Source organism: Coregonus clupeaformis, chromosome 40, assembly GCF_020615455.1.
Source record: "Coregonus clupeaformis isolate EN_2021a chromosome 40, ASM2061545v1, whole genome shotgun sequence".
In the NCBI taxonomy this organism is placed as follows: Eukaryota; Metazoa; Chordata; class Actinopteri; order Salmoniformes; family Salmonidae; genus Coregonus; species Coregonus clupeaformis.
The window spans coordinates 9,911,172-9,932,609 of NC_059231.1; the positions used below are offsets into that span (position 1 = coordinate 9,911,172).

Below are 21,438 nucleotides of genomic sequence, written 5' to 3' on the forward strand. Positions count from 1 at the left end.
TCGTCCCCACAGTGACCGTACGTACATACCCCAACCAGAAGCCATGGATTACAGGAAACATCCACACTGAGCTAAAGGGTAGAGCTGCCGCTTTCAAGGAACGGGACTCTAACCCGGACGCTTATAAGAAATTCCGCTATGACCTCAGACGAACCATCAAACAGGCAAAGAGTCAATACAGGTCTAAGATTGAATCATACTACACTGGCTCTGACGCTCGTCGGATGTGGTAGGGCTTGAAAACTATTACAGACTACAAAGGGAAGCACAGCCGCGAGCTGCCCAGTGACACAAGCCTACCAGACGAGCTAAACCACTTCTATGCTCGCTTCGAGGCAAGCAACACTGAAGCATGCATGAGAGCACCAGCTGTTCCGGATGACTATGTGATCACGCTCTCCGTAGCCGATGTGAGTAAGACTTTTAAGCAGGTCAACATTCACAAGGCCGCAGGGCCAGACGGATTACCAGGACGTGTACTCCGAGCATGTGCTGACCAACTGGCAAGTGTCTTCACTGACATTTTCAACATGTCCCTGACTGAGTCTGTAATACCAACATGTTTCAAGCAGACCACCATAGTGCCCGTGCCCAAGAACTCTAAGATAACCTGCTTAAATGACTACCGACCCGTAGCACTGACGTCTGTAGCCATGAAGTGCTTTGAAAGACTGGTAATGGCTCACATCAACAGCATAATCCCAGAAACCCTAGACCCACTCCAATTTGCATACCGCCCCAACAGATCCACAGATGATACAATCTCTATCGCACTCCACACTGCCCTTTCCCACCTGGACAAGAGGAACACCTACGTGAGAATGCTATTCATTGACTACAGCTCAGCATTCAACACCATAGTGCCCTCTAAGCTCATCACTAAGCTAAGGATCCTGGGACTAAACACCTCCCTCTGCAACTGGATCCTGGACTTCCTAACGGGCCGCCCCCAGGTGGTAAGGGTAGGTAACAACACATCTGCCACACTGATCCTCAACACGGGGGCCCCTCAGGGGTGCGTGCTCAGTCCCCTCCTGTACTCTCTGTTCACCCATGACTGCATGGCCAGGCACGACTCCAACACCATCATTAAGTTTGCCGACGACACAACAGTGGTAGGCCTGATCACCGACAACGATGAGACAGCCTATAGGGAGGAGGTCAGAGATCTGGCCGTGTGGTGCCAAGACAACAACCTCTCCCTCAACGTGACCAAGACAAAGGAGATGATTGTGGACTACAGGAAAAAAAAGAGGACTGAGCACGCCCCCATTCTCATCGACGGGGCTGTAGTGGAACAGGTTGAGAGCTTCAAGTTCCTTGGTGTCCACATCACCAACGAACTATCATGGTCCAAACACACCAAGACAGTCGTGAAGAGGGCACGACAAAGCCTATTCCCCTCAGGAGACTAAAAAGATTTGGCATGGGTCCTCAGATCCTCAAAAAAATTCTACAGCTGCACCATCGAGAGCATCCTGACTGGTTGCATCACCGCCTGGTATGGCAACTGCTTGGCCTCTGACCGCAAGGCACTACAGAGGGTAGTGCGTACGGCCCAGTACATCACTGGGGCAAAGCTCCCTGCCATCCAGGACCTCTATACCAGGCGGTGTCAGAGGAAGGCCCCTCAAAATTGTCAAAGACTCCAGCCACCCTAGTCATAGACTGTTCTCTCTGCTACCGCACGGCAAGCGGTACCGGAGTGCCAAGTCTAGGTCCAAAAGACTTCTCAACAGCTTCTACCCCCAAGCCATAAGACTCCTGAACAGCTAATCATGGCTACCCGGACTATTTGCACTGCCCCCCCACCCCATCCTTTTACGCTGCTGCTACTCTGTTAAGTATTTATGCATAGTCACTTTAACTCTACCCACATGTGCATATTACCTCAACTACCTCAACTAGCCGGTGCCCCCGCACATTGACTCTGCAACGGTACCCCCCTGTATATATAGCCTCCCTACTGTCACTTTATTTTACTTCTGCTCTTTTTTTCTCAACACTTTTTTGTTGTTGTTTTATTCTTACTTTTTTTGTTTAAAATAAATGCACTGTTGGTTAAGGGCTGTAAGTAAGCATTTCACTGTAATGTCTGCACCTCTTGTATTCGGCACATGTGACCAATAAAATTTTATTTGATTTGATTTGATTTGATTTCTCTCTGCTACCGCACGGCAAGCGATACCGGAGTGCCAAGTCTAGGTCCAAAAGACTTCTCAACAGCTTCTACCCCCAAGCCATAAGACTCCTGAACAGCTAATCATGGCTACCCAGACTATTTGCACTGCCCCCCCACCCCATCCTTTTTACGCTGCTGCTACTCTGTTAAGTATTTATGCATAGTCACTTTAACTCTACCCACATGTACATATTACCTCAACTACCTCAACTAGCCGGTGCCCCCGCACATTGACTCTGCAACGGTACCCCCCTGTATATATAGCCTCCCTACTGTCACTTTATTTTACTTCTGCTCTTTTTTTCTCAACACTTTTTTGTTGTTGTTTTATTCTTACTTTTTTTGTTTAAAATAAATGCACTGTTGGTTAAGGGCTGTAAGTAAGCATTTCACTGTAATGTCTGCACCTCTTGTATTCGGCGCATGTGACCAATAAAATTTGATTTGATTTGATTTGATTTGATTTCTCTCTGCTACCGCACGGCAAGCGATACCGGAGTGCCAAGTCTAGGTCCAAAAGACTTCTCAACAGCTTCTACGCCCAAGCCTTAAGACTCCTGAACAGCTAAATCATGGCTACCCGGACTATTTGCACTGCCCCCCCACCCCATCTTTTTACGCTGCTGCTACTCTGTTAATTATTTTGGCATAGTCACTTTAACTCTACCCACATGTACATATTACTTCAACTACCTCAACTAGCCGGTGCACCCGCACATTGACTCTGCACCGGTACCCCCCTGTATATATAGCCTCCCTACTGTTATTTTATTTTACTTCTGCTCTTTTTTTCTCAACACTTTTTTGTTGTTGTTTTATTTTACTTTTTTATTAAAAATAAATGCACTGTTGGTTAAGGGCTGTAAGTAAGCATTTCACTGTAATGTCTGCACCTGTTGTATTCGGCGCATATGGCCAATAAAATTTGATTTGATTTGATTTGACTTGCCTAAGTCTGTCCTCTGTTAACTAGGTAGAATAGTGGACAGGTGTTAGCTGCGTCCCAAATTACACCTTATTCCCTATGTCCCATAGGGCTCTGGTTAAAAGAAGTGCACTATATAGGGAATCGGGTGCCATTTGGGAAACAGACAGAGACACATGCAGAGTTGACCTTCAACCTTTATCTCCTCCCTGTCTGTTCTTTCCCACAGGAGCTGCCTGAGAATGAGAACCTTCATCCTCCCCTGAACATCAGTGTGGTGGACTGGCGAGCCTTCGGACGCTCTACCCTCGTGGGAAACTACGTCATCAACAACCTGAAGCCCTTCAAATACACCCCTCCTCCCGCGCTGTCCACGCCAACCTCACCACGGGGACCTCACAGCAGAGAGGGTAAAAGTCAAATCCTATCCTACCACCACAATGTGTCTGGAGAGAAAACACTATCTACCCAAAAGCAAAACTGCGAAAAAGTGATTGAAAAGATGTCATAATGACAAACAGTTTCTTTTTCAACCAGTTTTATCCGCTGGGATAGCGACTGTTGAACAGGACTTTCAGGTGGTGCTGTTTTACCGACTGTTGAACAGGACTTTCAGGTGGTGCTGTTTTACCGACTGTTGAACAGGACTTTCAGGTGGTGCTGTTTTACCGACTGTTGAACAGGACTTTCAGGTGGTGCTGTTTTACCGACTGTTGAACAGGACTTTCAGGTGGTGCTGTTTTACCGACTGTTGAACAGGACTTTCAGGTGGTGCTGTTTTACCGACTGTTGAACAGGACTTTCAGGTGGTGCTGTTTTACCAACTGTTGAACAGGACTTTCAGGTGGTGCTGTTTTACCGACTGTTGAACAGGACTTTCAGGTGGTGCTGTTTTACCGACTGTTGAACAGGACTTTCAGGTAGTGCTGTTTTACTGACTGTTGAACAGGACTTTCAGGTAGTGCTGTTTTACCGACTGTTGAACAGGACTTTCAGGTGGTGCTGTTTTACCGACTGTTGAACAGGACTTTCAGGTGGTGCTGTTTTACCGACTGTTGAACAGGACTTTCAGGTGGTGCTGTTTTACCGACTGTTGAACAGGACTTTCAGGTGGTGCTGTTTTACCACCCTTGGTGTGCTGTGTGTTTTCAGTTTTAGGCATGATGCCCCAGTCTACTGAAGACAGTTTAATCACTTTGTCATCTGAGGATGTCTCAATCAACATCGACCAGGAGATCTACCGTAGACCCACAAGCCCACCGCCACCCCCACCCGAACCAGACAACAAGAGGGAAAAGGTGAGAGGAAGGAGACAGACAACACACACACACACACACACACACATTAACAAGCATTCTCCGTATACAACAGGAGTGGAAGAAGAGCTCTCGCAGGTCTACTAAGAGAAGGAAGCGTACCGTAGCGGATGAGTCTGGGGACAACGTCCTCGACTGGTGGTCCAAGTACTATGCTTCAGTGGACAAGATCCAGCAGGTGAGGACATCTAAACATCTAGATATTGTCCACATGTTGGACTGTCGTTGGTCCATAGAGATGGACAAGAGAGCACACTCCCTATCTTTGTCATAACGGCTTGTGTGAGCACCCTCTATGGAAACTAATCAGGACCTCTTTGTTACCTCTCCAGGCCAAGCAGAAGGAGGTGCATCCCTTTCCGGACATCTATGATCATGATCATGGTGAGTAGGAGCTTTAACAAACCTTTCAAACAACTGACTGACTGTTCAAAATGAAATCAAATGTTATTTGTCACATGCTTCGTAAACAACAGGTGTAGACTAACAACAACGCAGAGAGACATTTATTTGAAAAAATATAAAAAATAACAACAGGAGGAATAAATATACAATGAGTAATGATAACTTAGCTATATACCCGGGATACCAGTACCGAGTCGATGTTAGGGGTACGAGGTAATAACTTGACTATATACCCGGGGTACCAGTACCGAGTCGATGTGCTGGGGTACCAGGTAATAACTTGACTATATACCGTACAGTGTCGATGTGCTGGGGTACGAGGTAATAACTTGACTATATACCCGGGGTACCAGTACCGAGTCGATGTGCTGGGGTACGAGGTAATAACTTGACTATATACCCGGGGTACCAGTACCGAGTCGATGTGCTGGGGTACGAGGTAATAACTTGACTATATACCCGGGGTACCAGTACCGAGTCGATGTGCTGGGGTACGAGGTAATAACTTGACTATTAACCCGGGGTACCAGTACCGAGTCGATGTGCTGGGGTACGAGGTAATAACTTGACTATATACCCGGGGTACCAGTACCGAGTCGATGTGCTGGGGTACGAGGTAATAACTTGACTATATACCCGGGGTACCAGTACCGAGTCGATGTGCTGGGGTACCAGGTAATAACTTGACTATATACCCGGGGTACCAGTACCGAGTCGATGTGCTGGGGTACGAGGTAATAACTTGACTATATACCCGGGGTACCAGTACCGAGTCGATGTGCTGGGGGTACCAGGTAATAACTGACTATATACCCGGGTACCAGTACCTGAGTCGATGTGCTGGGGTACCAGGTAACTAACTTGACTACTATACCCGGGTACCAGTACCGAGTCGATGTGCTGGGGGTACCAGGTAATAACTTGACTATATACCCGGGGTACCAGTACGAGTCGTGTGCTGGTGGGAATGCAGGTAATAACTTGACTATATACCCGGGGTACCAGTACCGAGTCGATGTGCTGGGGTACGAGGTAATAACTTGACTATATACCCGGGGTACCAGTACCGAGTCGATGTGCTGGGGTACGAGGTAATTGAGGTAGATATGTACATATAGGTAGGGACAAAGTGACTAGACAACAGGATAGATAATAAACAGTAACAGCAGCGTATGTGATGAGTCAAAAGAGTTAGTGCAAAAAGGATCAATGCAGATAGTTAAATAGTTCACCAATAGCTACCCAGACTAACTATTTAGCAGTCTTAGGGAGTAGAAGCTGTTCAGGGTCCTGTTGGTTCCAGACTTGGCGCTCCGGTACTGCTTGCCGTGCGGTAGCAGAGAGAACAGTCTACGACTTGAGTGGCTGGAGTTTTTTTAAACTTTTTTAGTTGTTTTTGTTGAGGTTTTTGGAGTCTACAGTAATTTTGGACAGCGCCTCACTACACACACATTGTTGTGTATTGCAGTATTTCCATTCCAAACCTTGCTCTCATTGTTGTGTATTGCAGTATTTCCATTCCAAACCTTGCTCTCATTGTTGTGTATTGCAGTATTTCCATTCCAAACCTTGCTCTCCGATGGAGTAGACTCCTTGGGTAAGGACATGAATAGCAAGACAGTAGTAATTCATCGCATGGTTTCTTCCCTCCCTCTATCAATCCTTTTTGGTGGCAAGTATAGTCCACTGCACATCAATAGAATAGTGTTTGGGGGGAAAGCTGTGAAATACAATGGTTGTGGGGGAGAAGGCCTATGGGTGTCATAAGGTTGGGATCCATAGATGGTGTTACACATAGCTACCTATTTAGCAACCCATAGCAAACTGTAGTTGTTTGCACCGGAGTTGCACCTTGGTTGCTTTGTGCTTAATGATTCAGTTCTTAATCCTACATCTTATTGGACATCTATAGGTTTACTGTGGTGTGAATATGTTGTTTCTGTGAGTGTCAGTCATTTGTTTTCTTGTCCCAGTCAGTGGACAGCAGGACGGAGACGACAAGAAGAAGAAGCCACAGTTGAAAGTCAAAGACTCTCAGGAAGGGGTGTCCAAACTGGCAACACTACAGGTAAAAGCTGCTGGCTGCTTTCGGTCTCTAGTCCCCTGTGACAAACTGGCAACACTACAGGTAAAAGCTGCTGCGTTGCTTTCGGTCTCTAGTCCCCTGTGACAAACTGGCAACACTGCAGGTAAAAGCTGCTGCGTTGCTTTCGGTCTCTAGTCCCCTGTGACAAACTGGCAACACTGCAGGTAAAAGCTGCTGCGTTGCTTTGGTCTCTAGTCCCCCTGACAAACTGGCAACACTGCAGGTAAAAGCTGCTGCGTTGCTTTCGGTCTCTAGTCCCCCTAGACAAACTGGCAACACTGCAGGTAAAAGCTGCTGCGTTGCTTTCGGTCTCTAGTCCCCAGACAGACTGGCAACACTGCAGGTAAAAGCTGCTGCGTTGCTTTCGGTCTCTAGTCCCCTGGACAAACTGGCAACACTGCAGGTAAAAGCTGCTGCGTTGCTTTCGGTCTCTAGTCCCCTGTGACAAACTGGCAACACTGCAGGTAAAAGCTGCTGCGTTGCTTTCGGTCTCTAGTCCCCTGTGACAGACTGGCAACACTGCAGGTAAAAGCTGCTGCGTTGCTTTCGGTCTCTAGTCCCCTGTGACAAACTGGCAACACTGCAGGTAAAAGCTGCTGGTTGCTTTCGGTCTCTAGTCCCCTTTGACAGACTGGCAACACTGCAGGTAAAAGCTGCTGCGTTGCTTTCGGTCTCTAGTCCCCTGTGACAGACTGGCAACACTGCAGGTAAAAGCTGCTGCGTTGCTCGGTCTCTAGTCCCCTTTGACAAACTGGCAACACTGCAGGTAAAAGCTGCTGCGTTGCTTTTCGGTCTCTAGTCCCCTGTGACAGACTGGCAACACTGCAGGTAAAAGCTGCTGCGTTGCTTTCGGTCTCTAGTCCCCTGTGACAAACTGGCAACACTGCAGGTAAAAGCTGCTGCGTTGCTTTCGGTCTCTAGTCCCCTGTGACAGACTGGCAACACTGCAGGTAAAAGCTGCTGCGTTGCTTTCGGTCTCTAGTCCCCTGTGACAAACTGGCAACACTGCAGGTAAAAGCTGCTGCGTTGCTTTCGGTCTCTAGTCCCCTGTGACAAACTGGCAACACTGCAGGTAAAAGCTGCTGCGTTGCTTTCGGTCTCTAGTCCCCCTGACAAACTGGCAACACTGCAGGTAAAAGCTGCTGCGTTGCTTTCGGTCTCTAGTCCCCGCGACAAACTGGCAACACTGCAGGTAAAAGCTGCTGCGTTGCTTTCGGTCTCTAGTCCCCTGTGACAAACTGGCAACACTGCAGGTAAAAGCTGCTGCGTTGCTTTCGGTCTCTAGTCCCCTGGACAAACTGGCAACACTGCAGGTAAAAGCTGCTGCGTTGCTTTCGGTCTCTAGTCCCCTGTGACAAACTGGCAACACTGCAGGTAAAAGCTGCTGCGTTGCTTTCGGTCTCTAGTCCCCTGTGACAAACTGGCAACACTGCAGGTAAAAGCTGCTGCGTTGCTTTCGGTCTCTAGTCCCCTGTGACAAACTGGCAACACTGCAGGTAAAAGCTGCTGCGTTGCTTTCGGTCTCTAGTCCCCTGTGACAAACTGGCAACACTGCAGGTAAAAGCTGCTGCGTTGCTTTCGGTCTCTAGTCCCCTGTGACAGACTGGCAACACTGCAGGTAAAAGCTGCTGGCTGCTTTCAGTCTCTAGACCCCTGTGACAGACTGGCAACACTGCAGGTAAAAGCTGCTGCGTTGCTTTCGGTCTCTAGTCCCCTGTGACAAACTGGCAACACTGCAGGTAAAAGCTGCTGCGTTGCTTTCGGTCTCTAGTCCCCTGTGACAAACTGGCAACACTGCAGGTAAAAGCTGCTGCGTTGCTTTCGGTCTCTAGTCCCCTGTGACAGACTGGCAACACTGCAGGTAAAAGCTGCTGGCTGCTTTCAGTCTCTAGACCCCTGTGACAGACTGGCAACACTGCAGGTAAAAGCTGCTGCGTTGCTTCGGTCTCTAGTCCCCTGTGACAAACTGGCAACACTGCAGGTAAAAGCTGCTGCGTTGCTTTCGGTCTCTAGTCCCCAGACAAACTGGCAACACTGCAGGTAAAAGCTGCTGCGTTGCTTTCGGTCTCTAGTCCCCTATGACAAACTGGCAACACTGCAGGTAAAAGCTGCTGCGTTGCTTTCGGTCTCTAGTCCCCTGTGACAAACTGGCAACACTTCAGGTAAAAGCTGCTGCGTTGCTTTCGGTCTCTAGTCCCCTGTGACAAACTGGCAACACTGCAGGTAAAAGCTGCTGCGTTGCTTTCGGTCTCTAGTCCCCTGTGACAGACTGGCAACACTGCAGGTAAAAGCTGCTGCGTTGCTTTCGGTCTCTAGTCCCCTGTGACAAACTGTCAACACTGCAGGTAAAAGCTGCTGCGTTGCTTTCGGTCTCTAGTCCCCGTGAAAGACGGAGGTGTCATTAGATTACCCTTTTTCAACCAATCATATCAGTGTAAGTGTGCATTAGTTATTTGAAGTGTGTTGTGTATGAACATGTACAGGGCTTTTATTATGTTTCTGTGTATTGCAAGGTTGTTAAGTTTAATATTGCCATATTCTAATGAGATCACATTGATATGTAAACCCTCTAACTGTATATCAGTGTGTATTTGTTCTTTACCACATTGCTGAGTATGAACAATATGTAAATCCCCTGTAGCTGTATGACAAAGAGCTGGAGTCAGAGTTCGGTCCGTTTGATGACTGGGTCAACACCTTCGAGCTGTTCAGAGGGAAAGCCAATGACGAGGGGGGCCGTTCTAATGAGGAGAGGTTTGTTGGGAAGTTCAAGGTGAGTGGTTCTGTGCTTTTTCTTCATGAATCTTGTTCTGGAGGCAGCGCTGCAGAACGGTCACTAGCTGGCACAGCCGCAAAGTCATAAAATCAGATTTTAAACCTAACCCTAACCACACTGCTAACCTTAATGCCTAATCCTAACCTTAAATTAATACTAAAAAGCACATTTTTGTTTTCATGAATTTTTACAATATAGACAATTATGACTATTATGACAATTATCACTTCACTCAGTTCTGCCTCTAGGAGAAGACTCATGACAATAAACATCCAACTGCGATTATAGCCTGGTCCCAGATCTGTTCAATTGCTAGGACTTCGGCAAGACAGCACAAACGGATCTGGGACCAGGCTAGAGTGATTCGATATTACGCTGTAAAATAACCATTATGTAACCACCATAAAAGGATGGATTCATTTTGGTCAGGGTCAGTAACGACGATCCAAACTACCGTGTACATCTAGGGTCGGTTCTGCTTGTACAAGCTAACTGAGGAGGACGGAGAGTGGGAGGAGAGTCCATCACACTCAGGCCAGTTTAAGATCACCCGTGGGATCCCACCCAACACCTCCGTCAAGGTTCTCGTCAGGGTTTACATCGTATCTGTGAGTATGAGTAGACCATAAAAGAGATGTGTCTCGTGTCACGTGTCATCACGTTCACTAGGGCACACTATAGCAAAAAACTTTTTTTTTGCAATGGAAAAACAAAAAATCTGTGTTATTTTCTTCCATTTGGTGGCAAGTGAACACAACCCTTGGCTATATCTGTCCGTCCCTCAGGCATCCAACCTCCATCCAGCCGATGCCGATGGGAAGTCTGATCCCTACATTGTTCTGAGGCTGGGGAAAACTGAGATAAAAGACAGAGACAACTACATCCCCAAGCAACTCAACCCAGTCTTTGGCAGGTGGGAGAATACATTTTATACCATCTGTAACAATGACGCTGTGAGTTGAGAAGCAGGTGAAACGTTCAATAAAACAACAAAACATTAAATGAGACAGCGTAACAGTGGGATGTAGTGTAAACACAGGAACATTACCGACTGAGGACTAAACGTAAGGGAGGGACATATAAAGGGAAGGTAATGGAGTCCAGGTGTGAATTATAATGATCTGCAGGTGCACGTAATGATGGATGCCAGGTGTGCGTAATGATGGATGCCAGGTGTGCGTAATGATGGATGCCAGGTGTGAATTATAATGATCTGCAGGTGCGCGTAATGATGGATGCCAGGTGCGCGTAATGATGGATGCCAGGTGTGCGTAATGATGGATGCCAGGTGTGCGTAATGATGGATGCCAGGTGTGAATTATAATGATCTGCAGGTGCGCGTAATGATGGATGCCAGGTGTGCGTAATGATGGATGCCAGGTGTGCGTAATGATGGATGCCAGGTGTGCGTAATGATGGATGCCAGGTGCGCGTAATGATGGATGCCAGGTGTGCGTAATGATGGATGCCAGGTGCACGTAATGATGGATGCCAGGTGTGCGTAATGATGGATGCCAGGTGCACGTAATGATGGATGCCAGGTGTGCGTAATGATGGATGCCAGGTGTGCGTAATGATGGATGCCAGGTGTGCGTAATGATGGATGCCAGGTGCACGTAATGATGGATGCCAGGTGTGCGTAATGATGGATGCCAGGTGCGCGTAATGATGGATGCCAGGTGTGCGTAATGATGGATGCCAGGTGTGCGTAATGATGGATGCCAGGTGTGCGTAATGATGGATGCCAGGTGTGCGTAATGATGGATGCCAGGTGTGCGTAATGATGGATGCCAGGTGTGCGTAATGATGGATGCCAGGTGTGCGTAATGATGGATGCCAGGACTGGTGGTCAGTATTCCGGCGACGTCGCACGCCGGAGGGGAGGAGCAGGAGTAGACGTGACACCATCCTTTAACAGAAGCTGTTTCCCTGGTTATATTTTAGTCAAATGAGGAAGCATACATTTACAAAATACAGTATGTTGGTGGATGTCAGTGCAGAAAGGACCAATTGTTTAACATATCCATTTGACTTTATTCCCACCCAGGAAGGATTTTATACTATTTTTAACCAGTGGTTTGTAGTTTAGTCAGCTGAGCAAGCATAATGTACTGTATGTTGGCAGAGATTAATACAAAACTTCATATCCTTTGTCCTTTTCCCACCAGGTCCTTTGAGCTCCAGGCTACGTTTCCTAAAGATTCCCTGCTGACTGTTCTGATCTATGACCATGACACCATCGGGACTGACGATCTGATCGGGGAGACATGGATAGATCTGGAGAACCGCTTCTACAGCCGACACCAGGCCACCTGCGGACTGCCCACTGAGTACAGCATGTGAGGAAACACATTTTATTCTTCTTCTTCTTCTTCTTCTTCTTCTTCTTCTTCTTCTTCGTCTTCTTCTTCTTCTTCTCTTTACCCTTGGTTTGGGTCTCTTCTTTTTGCCTTTACTTTTATCTCCTCATTGGATATCATGTTGTGTTCCACCCAGGTGTCTTAGTGATAGTTATCACGACTGGAGAGATTTCACCAAGCTGGCAGAGTTGCTGACTAAGAAGTTCAGTATGTCATGTTTATAACCATGTCATGATGCTGTTATAACATGTTATCCATGTATTTTAGTGATGGTTATAACGCCTGGAGGGACTCCACCAAGCCAACTGAGCTGCTGACTAAGCTCTGTAAGGAGAACAGGCTAGATGGACCCTACTTGAGACCCGGAAGAATCACCATCGGGGACAAAGTCTTCACTGGGAAAACACTGTTCATGGATGAAGGTATTTAACTGACTTTACTGAACTGAAAATGGATTTGTTTATCGCCTTTGCTCAACCAGGTAAGTTAATTGGTGAATAATTAAATAACGACCTGAAAATGCATCAAGTCACAGTGACAGGCAACGACACCACTGTAAATATATAGGGCTGGTTTCCCAGATACCACTGTAAATATATAGGGCTGGTTTCCCAGACACCACTGTAAATATATAGGGCTGGTTTCCCAGACACCACTGTAAATATATAGGGCTGGTTTCCCAGATACTACTGTAAATATATAGGGCTGGTTACCCAGACACCACTGTAAATATATAGGGCTGGTTTCCCAGACACCACTGTAAATATATAGGGCTGGTTTCCCAGATACTACTGTAAATATATAGGGCTGGTTTCCCAGATACCACTGTAAATATATAGGGCTGGTTTCCAAGACACCATCGTAAATATATAGGGCTGGTTTCCCAGATACCACTGTAAATATATAGGGCTGGTTTCCCAGACACCACTTGTAAATATATAGGGCTGATTTCCCAGACACCACTGTAAATATATAGGGCTGGTTTCCCAGACAACACTGTAAATATATAGGGCTGGTTTCCAAGACACCATCGTAAATATATAGGGCTGGTTTCCCAGATACCACTGTAAATATATAGGGCTGGTTCCCCAGACACCACTGTAAATATATAGGGCTGGTTTTCCAGATACCACTGTAAATATATAGGGCTGTTTTCCCAGATACCACTGTAAATATATAGGGCTGGTTTCCCAGACACCACTGTAAATATATAGGGCTGGTTTCCCAGATACCACTGTAAATATATAGGGCTGGTTTCCCAGATACCACTGTAAATATATAGGGCTGATTTCCCAGACACCACTGTAAATATATAGGGCTGGTTTCCCAGATACCACTGTAAATATATAGGGCTGATTTCCCAGACACCACTGTAAATATATAGGGCTGGTTTCCCAGATACCACTGTAAATATATAGGGCTGGTTTCCCAGATACCACTGTAAATATATAGGGCTGGTTTCCCAGATACCACTGTAAATATATAGGGCTGGTTTCCCAGATACCACTGTAAATATATAGGGCTGGTTTCCCAGATACCACTGCAAATATATAGGGCTGGTTTCCCAGACACCACTGTAAATATATAGGGCTGGTTTCCCAGATACCACTGTAAATATATAGGGCTGATTTCCCAGACACCACTGTAAATATATAGGGCTGGTTTCCCAGATACCACTGTAAATATATAGGGCTGGTTTCCCAGATACCACTGTAAATATATAGGGCTGGTTTCCCAGACACCACTATAAATATATAGGGCTGGTTTCCCAGATACCACTGTAATATAGGGCTGGTTTCCCAGACATGGTTTAGGCCTAGTCCTGAATGAAAAAAAAAGCACTTTCAATATATTATCTCTATTGAGAATACTTTTTAGTCCAAGACTAGGCCTTGTCTGGGAAACCTGCCAAGACTGTGTTCTATTTCCATCCAGTATGGTACTGATTAATATGTGCTGCTGTATACAGAGCAGACAGTGGAGTCCTATGAACACCTGGCTCTGAAGATCCTTCACAGATGGACTGAGATTCCAGGGGTGGGGTGTAGACTTGTCCCAGAGCACATCGAGACACGGACTCTGTACAACAAGGCCAGACCAGGGATGGACCAGGTAACACATACCTTCTATCAAAAATAATCACATTACTTAAAAAAAAAAAAAGATATTATGCAATTTGTTCAACTTCACAAGTGTCTGTGTGTGTGTGTGTTTGTGTGTGGTTCAGGGCCAGCTCCAGATGTGGGTGGACATGTTCCCCATGGACATGCCCCACCCAGGACCCTCTGTGGACATCTCCCCTCGTAAACCTAAAGGGTAAGGCTTCGTACCTCTGTAGCACTAGGGCAGGTATACCCCAGATAAGTCCCAATACAAGACCAATATACCTCAAACCAGGCTAGTTGAATATAACAACCAGCTGTTATGATGTGATTGTATATGACATCAGTTGATTGATTGATTGTTGATCCTGTGAAGGTATGAGTTGATTGATTGATTGTTGATCCTGTGAAGGTATGAGTGGATTGATTGTTGGTCCTGTGAAGGTATGAGTTGATTGATTGTTGATCCTGTGAAGGTATGAGTTGATTGATTGATTGATTGTTGATCCTGTGAAGGTATGAGTTGATTGATTAATTGTTGGTCCTGTGAAGGTATGAGTTGATAGATTGATTGTTGATCCTGTGACAGTATGAGTTGATTGAATGATTGTTGGTCCTGTGTAAATATGAGTTGATTGATTGATTGTTGATCCTGTGAAAGTATGAGTATATTGATTGATGATTCAATGAAAGTATGAGTTGATTGATTGATTGTTGGTCCTGTGAAGGTACGAGTTTATTGATTGTTGATCCTGTGAAGGCATGAGTTGATTGATTGATTGTTGGTCCTTTGAAGATATGAGTTGAGAATCATCATCTGGAACACTGAAGATGTGATTCTGGAGGACACTAACTTCCTCACAGGAACACAGTCTAGTGACATCTACGTCAAAGGGTGAGTGGAACGACAATTTTTTTCAAACTTATCCAATATAAAACAGACATTGATGATTAGATTACATTCAGCTCATCCCTGAAGATCAAGCTTCTGAAACGGACCTTGATTGACCTTGTCGGTTCGGTTTTGAATACCCGTCTTACAGATCTATTTTTTCCTGACTCGACCTTGCATTAACAGTAATTTAGCAGACTCTCTTAACCAGAGCGACTTACAACCAGCGCATTCAACTAAAGTAAAACAACCACATCACAATCACTGCTAGTAAAACCTTACCATGGCCTGGCTGGTCTACTGTCATCCTGTCTATCGTTCTCTACTGTCATCCTCTCTATCTTTCTCTACTGTCATCCTCTCTATCTTTCTCTACTGTCATCCTCTCTATCTTTCTCTACTGTCATCTTCTCTATCTTTCTTTACTGTCATCCTCTCTATCGTTCTCTACTGTCATCCTCTCTATCGTTCTCTACTGTCATCCTCTCTATCTTTCTCTACTGTCATCCTCTCTATCTTTCTCTACTGTCATCCTCTCTATCTTTCTCTACTGTCATCCTCTCTATCTTTCTCTACTGTCATCTTCTCTATCTTGCTCTACTGTCATCCTCTCTATCTTTCTCTACTGTCATCCTCTCTATCTTTCTCTACTGTCATCCTCTCTATCTTTCTCTAGTGTCATCCTGTCTATCGTTCTCTACTGTCATCCTCTCTATCTTTCTCTACTGTCATCCTCTCTATCTTTCTCTACTGTCATCCTCTCTATCTTTCTCTACTGTCATCCTCTCTATCTTTCTCTACTGTCATCCTCTCTATCTTTCTCTACTGTCATCCTCTCTTTCTCTAAAGTCATTATCTCTTTCTTTACTGTCATCCTCCATCTTTCTCTACTGTCATCCTCTATCTTTCTCTACTGTCATCCTCTCTATCTTTCTTTACTGTTCTCCACTCTATCGATCTCTACTGTCATCCTCTATCTTTCTCTACTGTCATCCCCTCTATCTTTCTCTACTGTCATCCTCTATCTTTCTCTACTGTCATCCTCTATCTTTCTCTACTGTCATCCTGTCTATCTTTCTCTACTGTCATCCACTCTATCTTTCTCTACTGTCATCCTCTCTATCTTTCTCTAAAGTCATTCTCTCTTTCTTTACTGTCATCTTCTATCTTTCTCTACTGTCATCCTCTCTATCTTTCTTTACTGTTCTCCACACTATCGATCTCTACTGTCATCCTCTATCTTTCTCTACTGTCCTCCTCTCTCTCTTTCTCTACTGTCATCCTCTTTCTTTCTATGCTGTCATCCTCTATCTTTCTCTACTGTCATCCTCTCTATCTTTCTTTACTGTTCTCCACACTATCGATCTCTACTGTCATCCTCTATCTTTCTCTACTGTCCTCCTCTCTCTCTTTCTCTACTGTCATCCTCTTTCTTTCTCACTGTCATCCTCTATTTTTCTCTACTGTCATCCTCTCTATCTTTCTCTACTGTCTATCTTTATTTACTGTCATCCTCTATCATTCTCTAATGTCATCCTCTACCTTTCTGTACTGTTATCCTCTATCTTTCTCTACTGTCGTCCTCTCTATCTTTCTCTACTGTCGTCCTCTCTATCTTTCTCTTAACTGTCCTCCTCTCTATCTTTCTCTACTGTCATCCTATCTTTCTCTAATGTCATCCTCTATCTTTCTCTACTGTCATTCTCTATCTTTCTCTACTGTCATCGTCTCTATCTTTATCTACTGTCATCGTCTATCTTTCTCTACTGTCAATCTCTATCTTTCTCTAAAGTCATCCTCTCTCTTTCTTTACTGTCATCCTCTATCTTTCTGTACTGTTATCCTCTATCTTTCTCTACTGTCCTCCTCTCTATCTTGCTCTACTGTCGTCCTCTCTATCTTTCTCCACTGTCCTCCTCTCTATCTTTCTCTACTGTTATCCTATCTTTCTCTAATGTCATCCTCTATCTTTCTCTACTGTCCTCCTCTCTACCTTTCTCTATTGTCATCCTCTCTATCTTTCTCTACTGTCATTCTCTATATCTTTCTCTACTGCCATCCTCTCTTTCTCTAAAGTCATCCTCTCTCTTTCTTTACTGTCATCCTCTATCTTTCTCTACTGTCATCCTCTATCTTTCTCTACTGTCCTCCTCTCTATCTTTCTCTAATGTCCTCCTCTCTCTCTTTCTCTACTGTCATCTTCTATTTTTCTCTACTGTCATCCTCTTTCTTTACTGTAATCCTCTCTATCTTTCTCTACTGTCTTCCTCTCTATCTTTCTCTACTGTCATCCTCTATTTTTCTCTACTGTCATCCTCTCTATCTTTCTCTACTGTCCTCTATCTTTATTTACTGTCATCCTCTATCTTTCTCTACTATTATCCTCTCTCTTTTTCTACTGTCATCCTCTCTCTTTTCTACTGTCACCATCTCTATCTTTCTCTACTGTCCTCCTCTCTATCTTTCTCTACTGTCCTCCTCTCTCTTTCTCTACTGTCATCATCTCTCTTTCTCTACTGTCATCCTCTCCATTTTTCTTTACTGTCCTCCTCTCTTTCTCTACTGTCATCCTCTCTCTCTTTCTCTACTGTCATCTTCTCTATCTTTCTCTGCTGTCCTCCTCTCTATCTTTCTCTACAGCCATCCTCTCTATCTTTCTCCGCTGTCCTCCTCTCTATCTTTCTCTACAGCCATCCTCTCTATCTTTCTCTACTGTCCTCCTCTCTCTCTTTCTCTACTGTCATCCTCTCTCATTCTCTACTGTCATCCTCTCAATCTTTCTCTACTGTCATCCTCTAAATTTTTCTTTACTGTCCTCCTCTCTTTCTCTACTGTCATCCTCTATCTTTCTCTACTGTCCTCTTCTCTCTCTTTCTCAACTGTCCTCCTCTCTATCTTTCTCTACTGTCATCCTCTCTATCTTTCTCTACTGTCATCCTCTCTATCTTTCTCTACTGTCCTCCTCTCCATCTTTCTCTACTGTCCTCCTCTCTATCTTTCTCTACTGTCATCCTCTATTTTACATTTTACATTTTAGTCATTTAGCAGACGCTCTTATCCAGAGCGACTTACAGTTAGTGAGTGCATTCATAATTTTTTTTTTACATATTTTTTTCATACTGGCCCCCCTCTATCTTTCTCTACTGTCATCCTCTCTCAATAGTCTGAAAATATATTTGTATAATTTTTTCAGGTGGCTTAAGGGCATTGAGGACGATCGCCAGGAGACTGATGTTCACTACAACTCTCTGACTGGGGAGGGTAACTTCAACTGGCGCCTGGTGTTCCCCTTTAACTACTTGCCTGCCGAGAAGGTGGTGGTGGTCAGTAAGAGGGGGAGCATCTTCTCCCTGGACAAGACAGAGCAGAAGCTACCGGCCATGTTGGTGATGCAGGTCTGGGACTTTGAGAGGCTGTCATCTGATGACTTCTTGGGTAAGAGAGAGAAAGAGACACTGGTTTGACTCCTTTCCCTGGGCTGTCAGACAGTAGGCAATGGGAGGAAGGGGGACACGTTCATCTCAATGATCAGTATCAATCAGGGAAATCACATCCCAACCCAGAGCCTCTATATTCCCATTAACACACTTTCTGTATGTGTGAAACAAGAGTTAAGATAGATGTTTCTCTGTTCTCAGGTAGCGTGGAGCTGGACTTACATGGGTTTCCCCGCGGGGCCAAGTCAGCCAAGGCCTGTAAGATGGACATGCTGAAGGACAGTGTAGAGAAGATCTCCATCTTCCAACAGAAGAGGTCCAGAGGCTGGTGGCCCTTTGTCAAGGCTGAGGAGCTCACGGTACCAATACCATTCAACACCTTACTAAGACGACAATTAGGCTGCTTCCCTAATGGCACCCTATTCCCTATATAGTGCACTACTTTAGACCAGAGAATGGCACCCTATTCCCTATATAGTGCACTACTTTTGACCAAAACCAAATTGGGCCTGGTGGGTGCCATTTGGGATGCAACCTACTGCCTAGGAGGTAGGGGTTAGGGGTTGTGTCTACTGCCTAGGAGGTAGGGGTTAGGGGTTGTGCCTACTGCCTAGGAGGTAGGGGTTAGGGGTTGTGTCTACTGCCTAGGAGGTAGGGGTTGGGGGTTGTGTCTACTGCCTAGGAGGTAGGGGTTAGGGGTTGTGCCTACTGCCTAGGAGGTAGGGGTTAGGGGTTGTGTCTACTGCCTAGGAGGTAGGGGTTAGGGGGTTGTGTCTACTGCCTAGGAGGTAGGGGTTAGGGGGTTGTGTCTACTGCCTAGGAGGTAGGGGTTAGGGGGTTGTGTCTACTGCCTAGGAGGTAGGGGGTTAGGGGTTGTGTCTACTGCCTAGGAGGTAGGGGTTGGGGTTGTGTCTACTGCCTAGGAGGTAGGGGTTAGGGGTTGTGTCTACTGCCTAGGGGTAGGGTTGGGGGTTGGGTTGTGTCTACTGCCTAGGAGGTAGAGTTGAGGGGTTGTGTCTACGCCTAGGAGGTAGGGGTTAGGGGTTGTGTCTACTGCCTAGGAGGTGGGGGTTAGGGTTAGTTGTGCCTACTGCCTAGGAGGTAGGGGTTAGGGGTTGTGCCTACTGCATAGGAGGTAGGGGTTAGGGGTTGTGTCTACTGCCTAGGAGGTAGGGGTTAGGGGTTGTGTCTACTGCCTAGGAGGTAGGGGTTAGGGGTTGTGTCTACTGCCTAGGAGGTAGGGGTTAGGGGTTGTGTCTACTGCCTAGGAGGTAGGGGTTAGGGGTTGTGTCTACTGCCTAGGAGGTAGGGGTTAGGGGTTGTGCCTACTGCCTAGGAGGTAGGGGTTGGGGTTAGGGGTTTGTGCCTACTGCCTAGGAGGTAGGGGTTAGGGGTTGTGCCTACTGCATAGGAGGTAGGGGTTAGGGGTTGTGTCTACTGCCTAGGAGGTAGGGTTAGGGGTTTGTGTCTACTGCCTAGGAGGTAGGGGGTTAGGGGTTTGTCTACTGCCTAGGAGGTAGGGGTTGGGGGTTGTGTCTACTGCCTAGGAGGTAGGGGTTAGGGGGTTGTGTCTACCGCCTAGGAGGTAGGGGTTAGGGGTTGTGTCTACTGCCTAGGAGGTAGGGGTTAGGGGTTGTGTCTACTGCCTAGGAGGTAGGGGTTAGGGGTTGTGTCTACTGCCTAGGAGGTAGGGGTTAGGGGTTGTGTCTACTGCCTAGGAGGTAGGGGTTAGGGGTTGTGTCTACTGCCTAGGAGGTAGGGGTTGGGGGTTGTGCCTACTGCCTAGGAGGTGGGGTTAGGGTTAGGGGTTGTGCCTACTGCCCTAGGAGGTTAGGGGTTAGGGGTTGTGCCTACTGCATAGGAGGTAGGGGTTAGGGGTTATGTCTACTGCCTAGGAGGTAGGGGGTTAGGGGTTGTGTCTACTGCCTAGGAGGTGGGGTTAGGGGTTGTGTCTACTGCCTAGGAGGTAGGGGTTGGGGGTTGTGCCTACTGCCTAGGAGGTAGGGTTAGGGGTTTGGGGTTGTGCCTGCCTAGGAGGTAGGGGTTAGGGGTTGTGCCTACTGCCTAGGAGGTAGGGGTTAGGGGTTAGGGGTTGTGCCTACTGCCCTAGGAGGTAGGGGTTGGGGTTGTGCCTACTGCCCTAGGAGGTAGGGTTGGGTTGTGCCTACTGCCTGGGAGGTAGGGGTTAGGTTGTGCCTACTGCCTAGGAGGTGGGTTGGGGGTTAGGGGTTAGGGGGTTGTGCCTACTGCCTAGGAGGTAGGGGGTTAGGGGTTGTGCCTACTGCCTAGGAGGTAGGGGTTAGGGGGTTGTGTCTACTGCCTAGGAGGTAGGGGTTAGGGGGTTTGTCTACTGCCTAGGAGGTGGGGTTAGGGGGTTGTGCCTACTGCCTGGGAGGTAGGGGGTTAGGGTTGTGTCTACTGCCTAGGAGGTAGGGGTTAGGGTTGTGTCTACTGCCCAGGAGGTAGGGGGTTAGGGGGTTGTGCCTACTGCCTAGGAGGTAGGGGTTAGGGTTGTGTCTACTGCCTAGGAGGTAGGGGTTAGGGGGTTGTGTCTACTGCCTAGGAGGTAGGGGTTAGGGGTTGTGTCTACTGCCTAGGAGGTAGGGGTTAGGGGTTGTGTCTACTGCCTAGGAGGTAGGGGTTAGGGGTTAGGGGTTGTGTCTACTGCCTAGGAGGTAGGGGTTAGGGGTTGTGTCTACTGCCTAGGAGGTAGGGGTTAGGGGTTGTGTCTACTGCCTAGGAGGTAGGGGTTAGGGGTTGTGTCTACTGCCTAGGAGGTAGGGGTTAGGGGTTGTGTCTACTGCCTAGGAGGTAGGGGTTAGGGGGTTGTGTCTACTGCCCAGGAGGTAGGGGGTTGGGGGTTGTGCCTACTGCCTAGGAGGTAGGGGTTAGGGGTTGTGTCTACTGCCCAGGAGGTAGGGGTTAGGGGTTGTGCCTACTGCCTAGGAGGTAGGGGT

General features: G+C 46.7%; 1 protein-coding gene across 2 annotated transcripts in view; it reads left to right on the forward strand.

The window, feature by feature from the left end:
• Positions 1-21,438, forward strand: part of fer1l6 (fer-1 like family member 6) — a 47,890-nt gene that overhangs the window by 20,951 nt on the left and 5,501 nt on the right. The window contains exons 15-30 of one of the 2 annotated variants that reach the window (XM_045212074.1): positions 3,337-3,517; positions 4,260-4,405; positions 4,479-4,601; positions 4,756-4,807; positions 6,381-6,425; positions 6,802-6,896; positions 9,556-9,687; positions 10,158-10,298; positions 10,476-10,603; positions 11,859-12,029; positions 12,318-12,472; positions 14,020-14,162; positions 14,278-14,366; positions 14,949-15,047; positions 18,238-18,479; positions 18,683-18,840. In XM_045212074.1, the coding sequence (XP_045068009.1) occupies positions 3,337-3,517; positions 4,260-4,405; positions 4,479-4,601; positions 4,756-4,807; positions 6,381-6,425; positions 6,802-6,896; positions 9,556-9,687; positions 10,158-10,298; positions 10,476-10,603; positions 11,859-12,029; positions 12,318-12,472; positions 14,020-14,162; positions 14,278-14,366; positions 14,949-15,047; positions 18,238-18,479; positions 18,683-18,840 (2,100 nt within the window). The remainder of the gene's footprint in view (positions 1-3,336; positions 3,518-4,259; positions 4,406-4,478; positions 4,602-4,755; positions 4,808-6,380; positions 6,426-6,801; positions 6,897-9,555; positions 9,688-10,157; positions 10,299-10,475; positions 10,604-11,858; positions 12,030-12,317; positions 12,473-14,019; positions 14,163-14,277; positions 14,367-14,948; positions 15,048-18,237; positions 18,480-18,682; positions 18,841-21,438) is intronic. The other variant, XM_045212075.1, reaches the window with a different exon arrangement.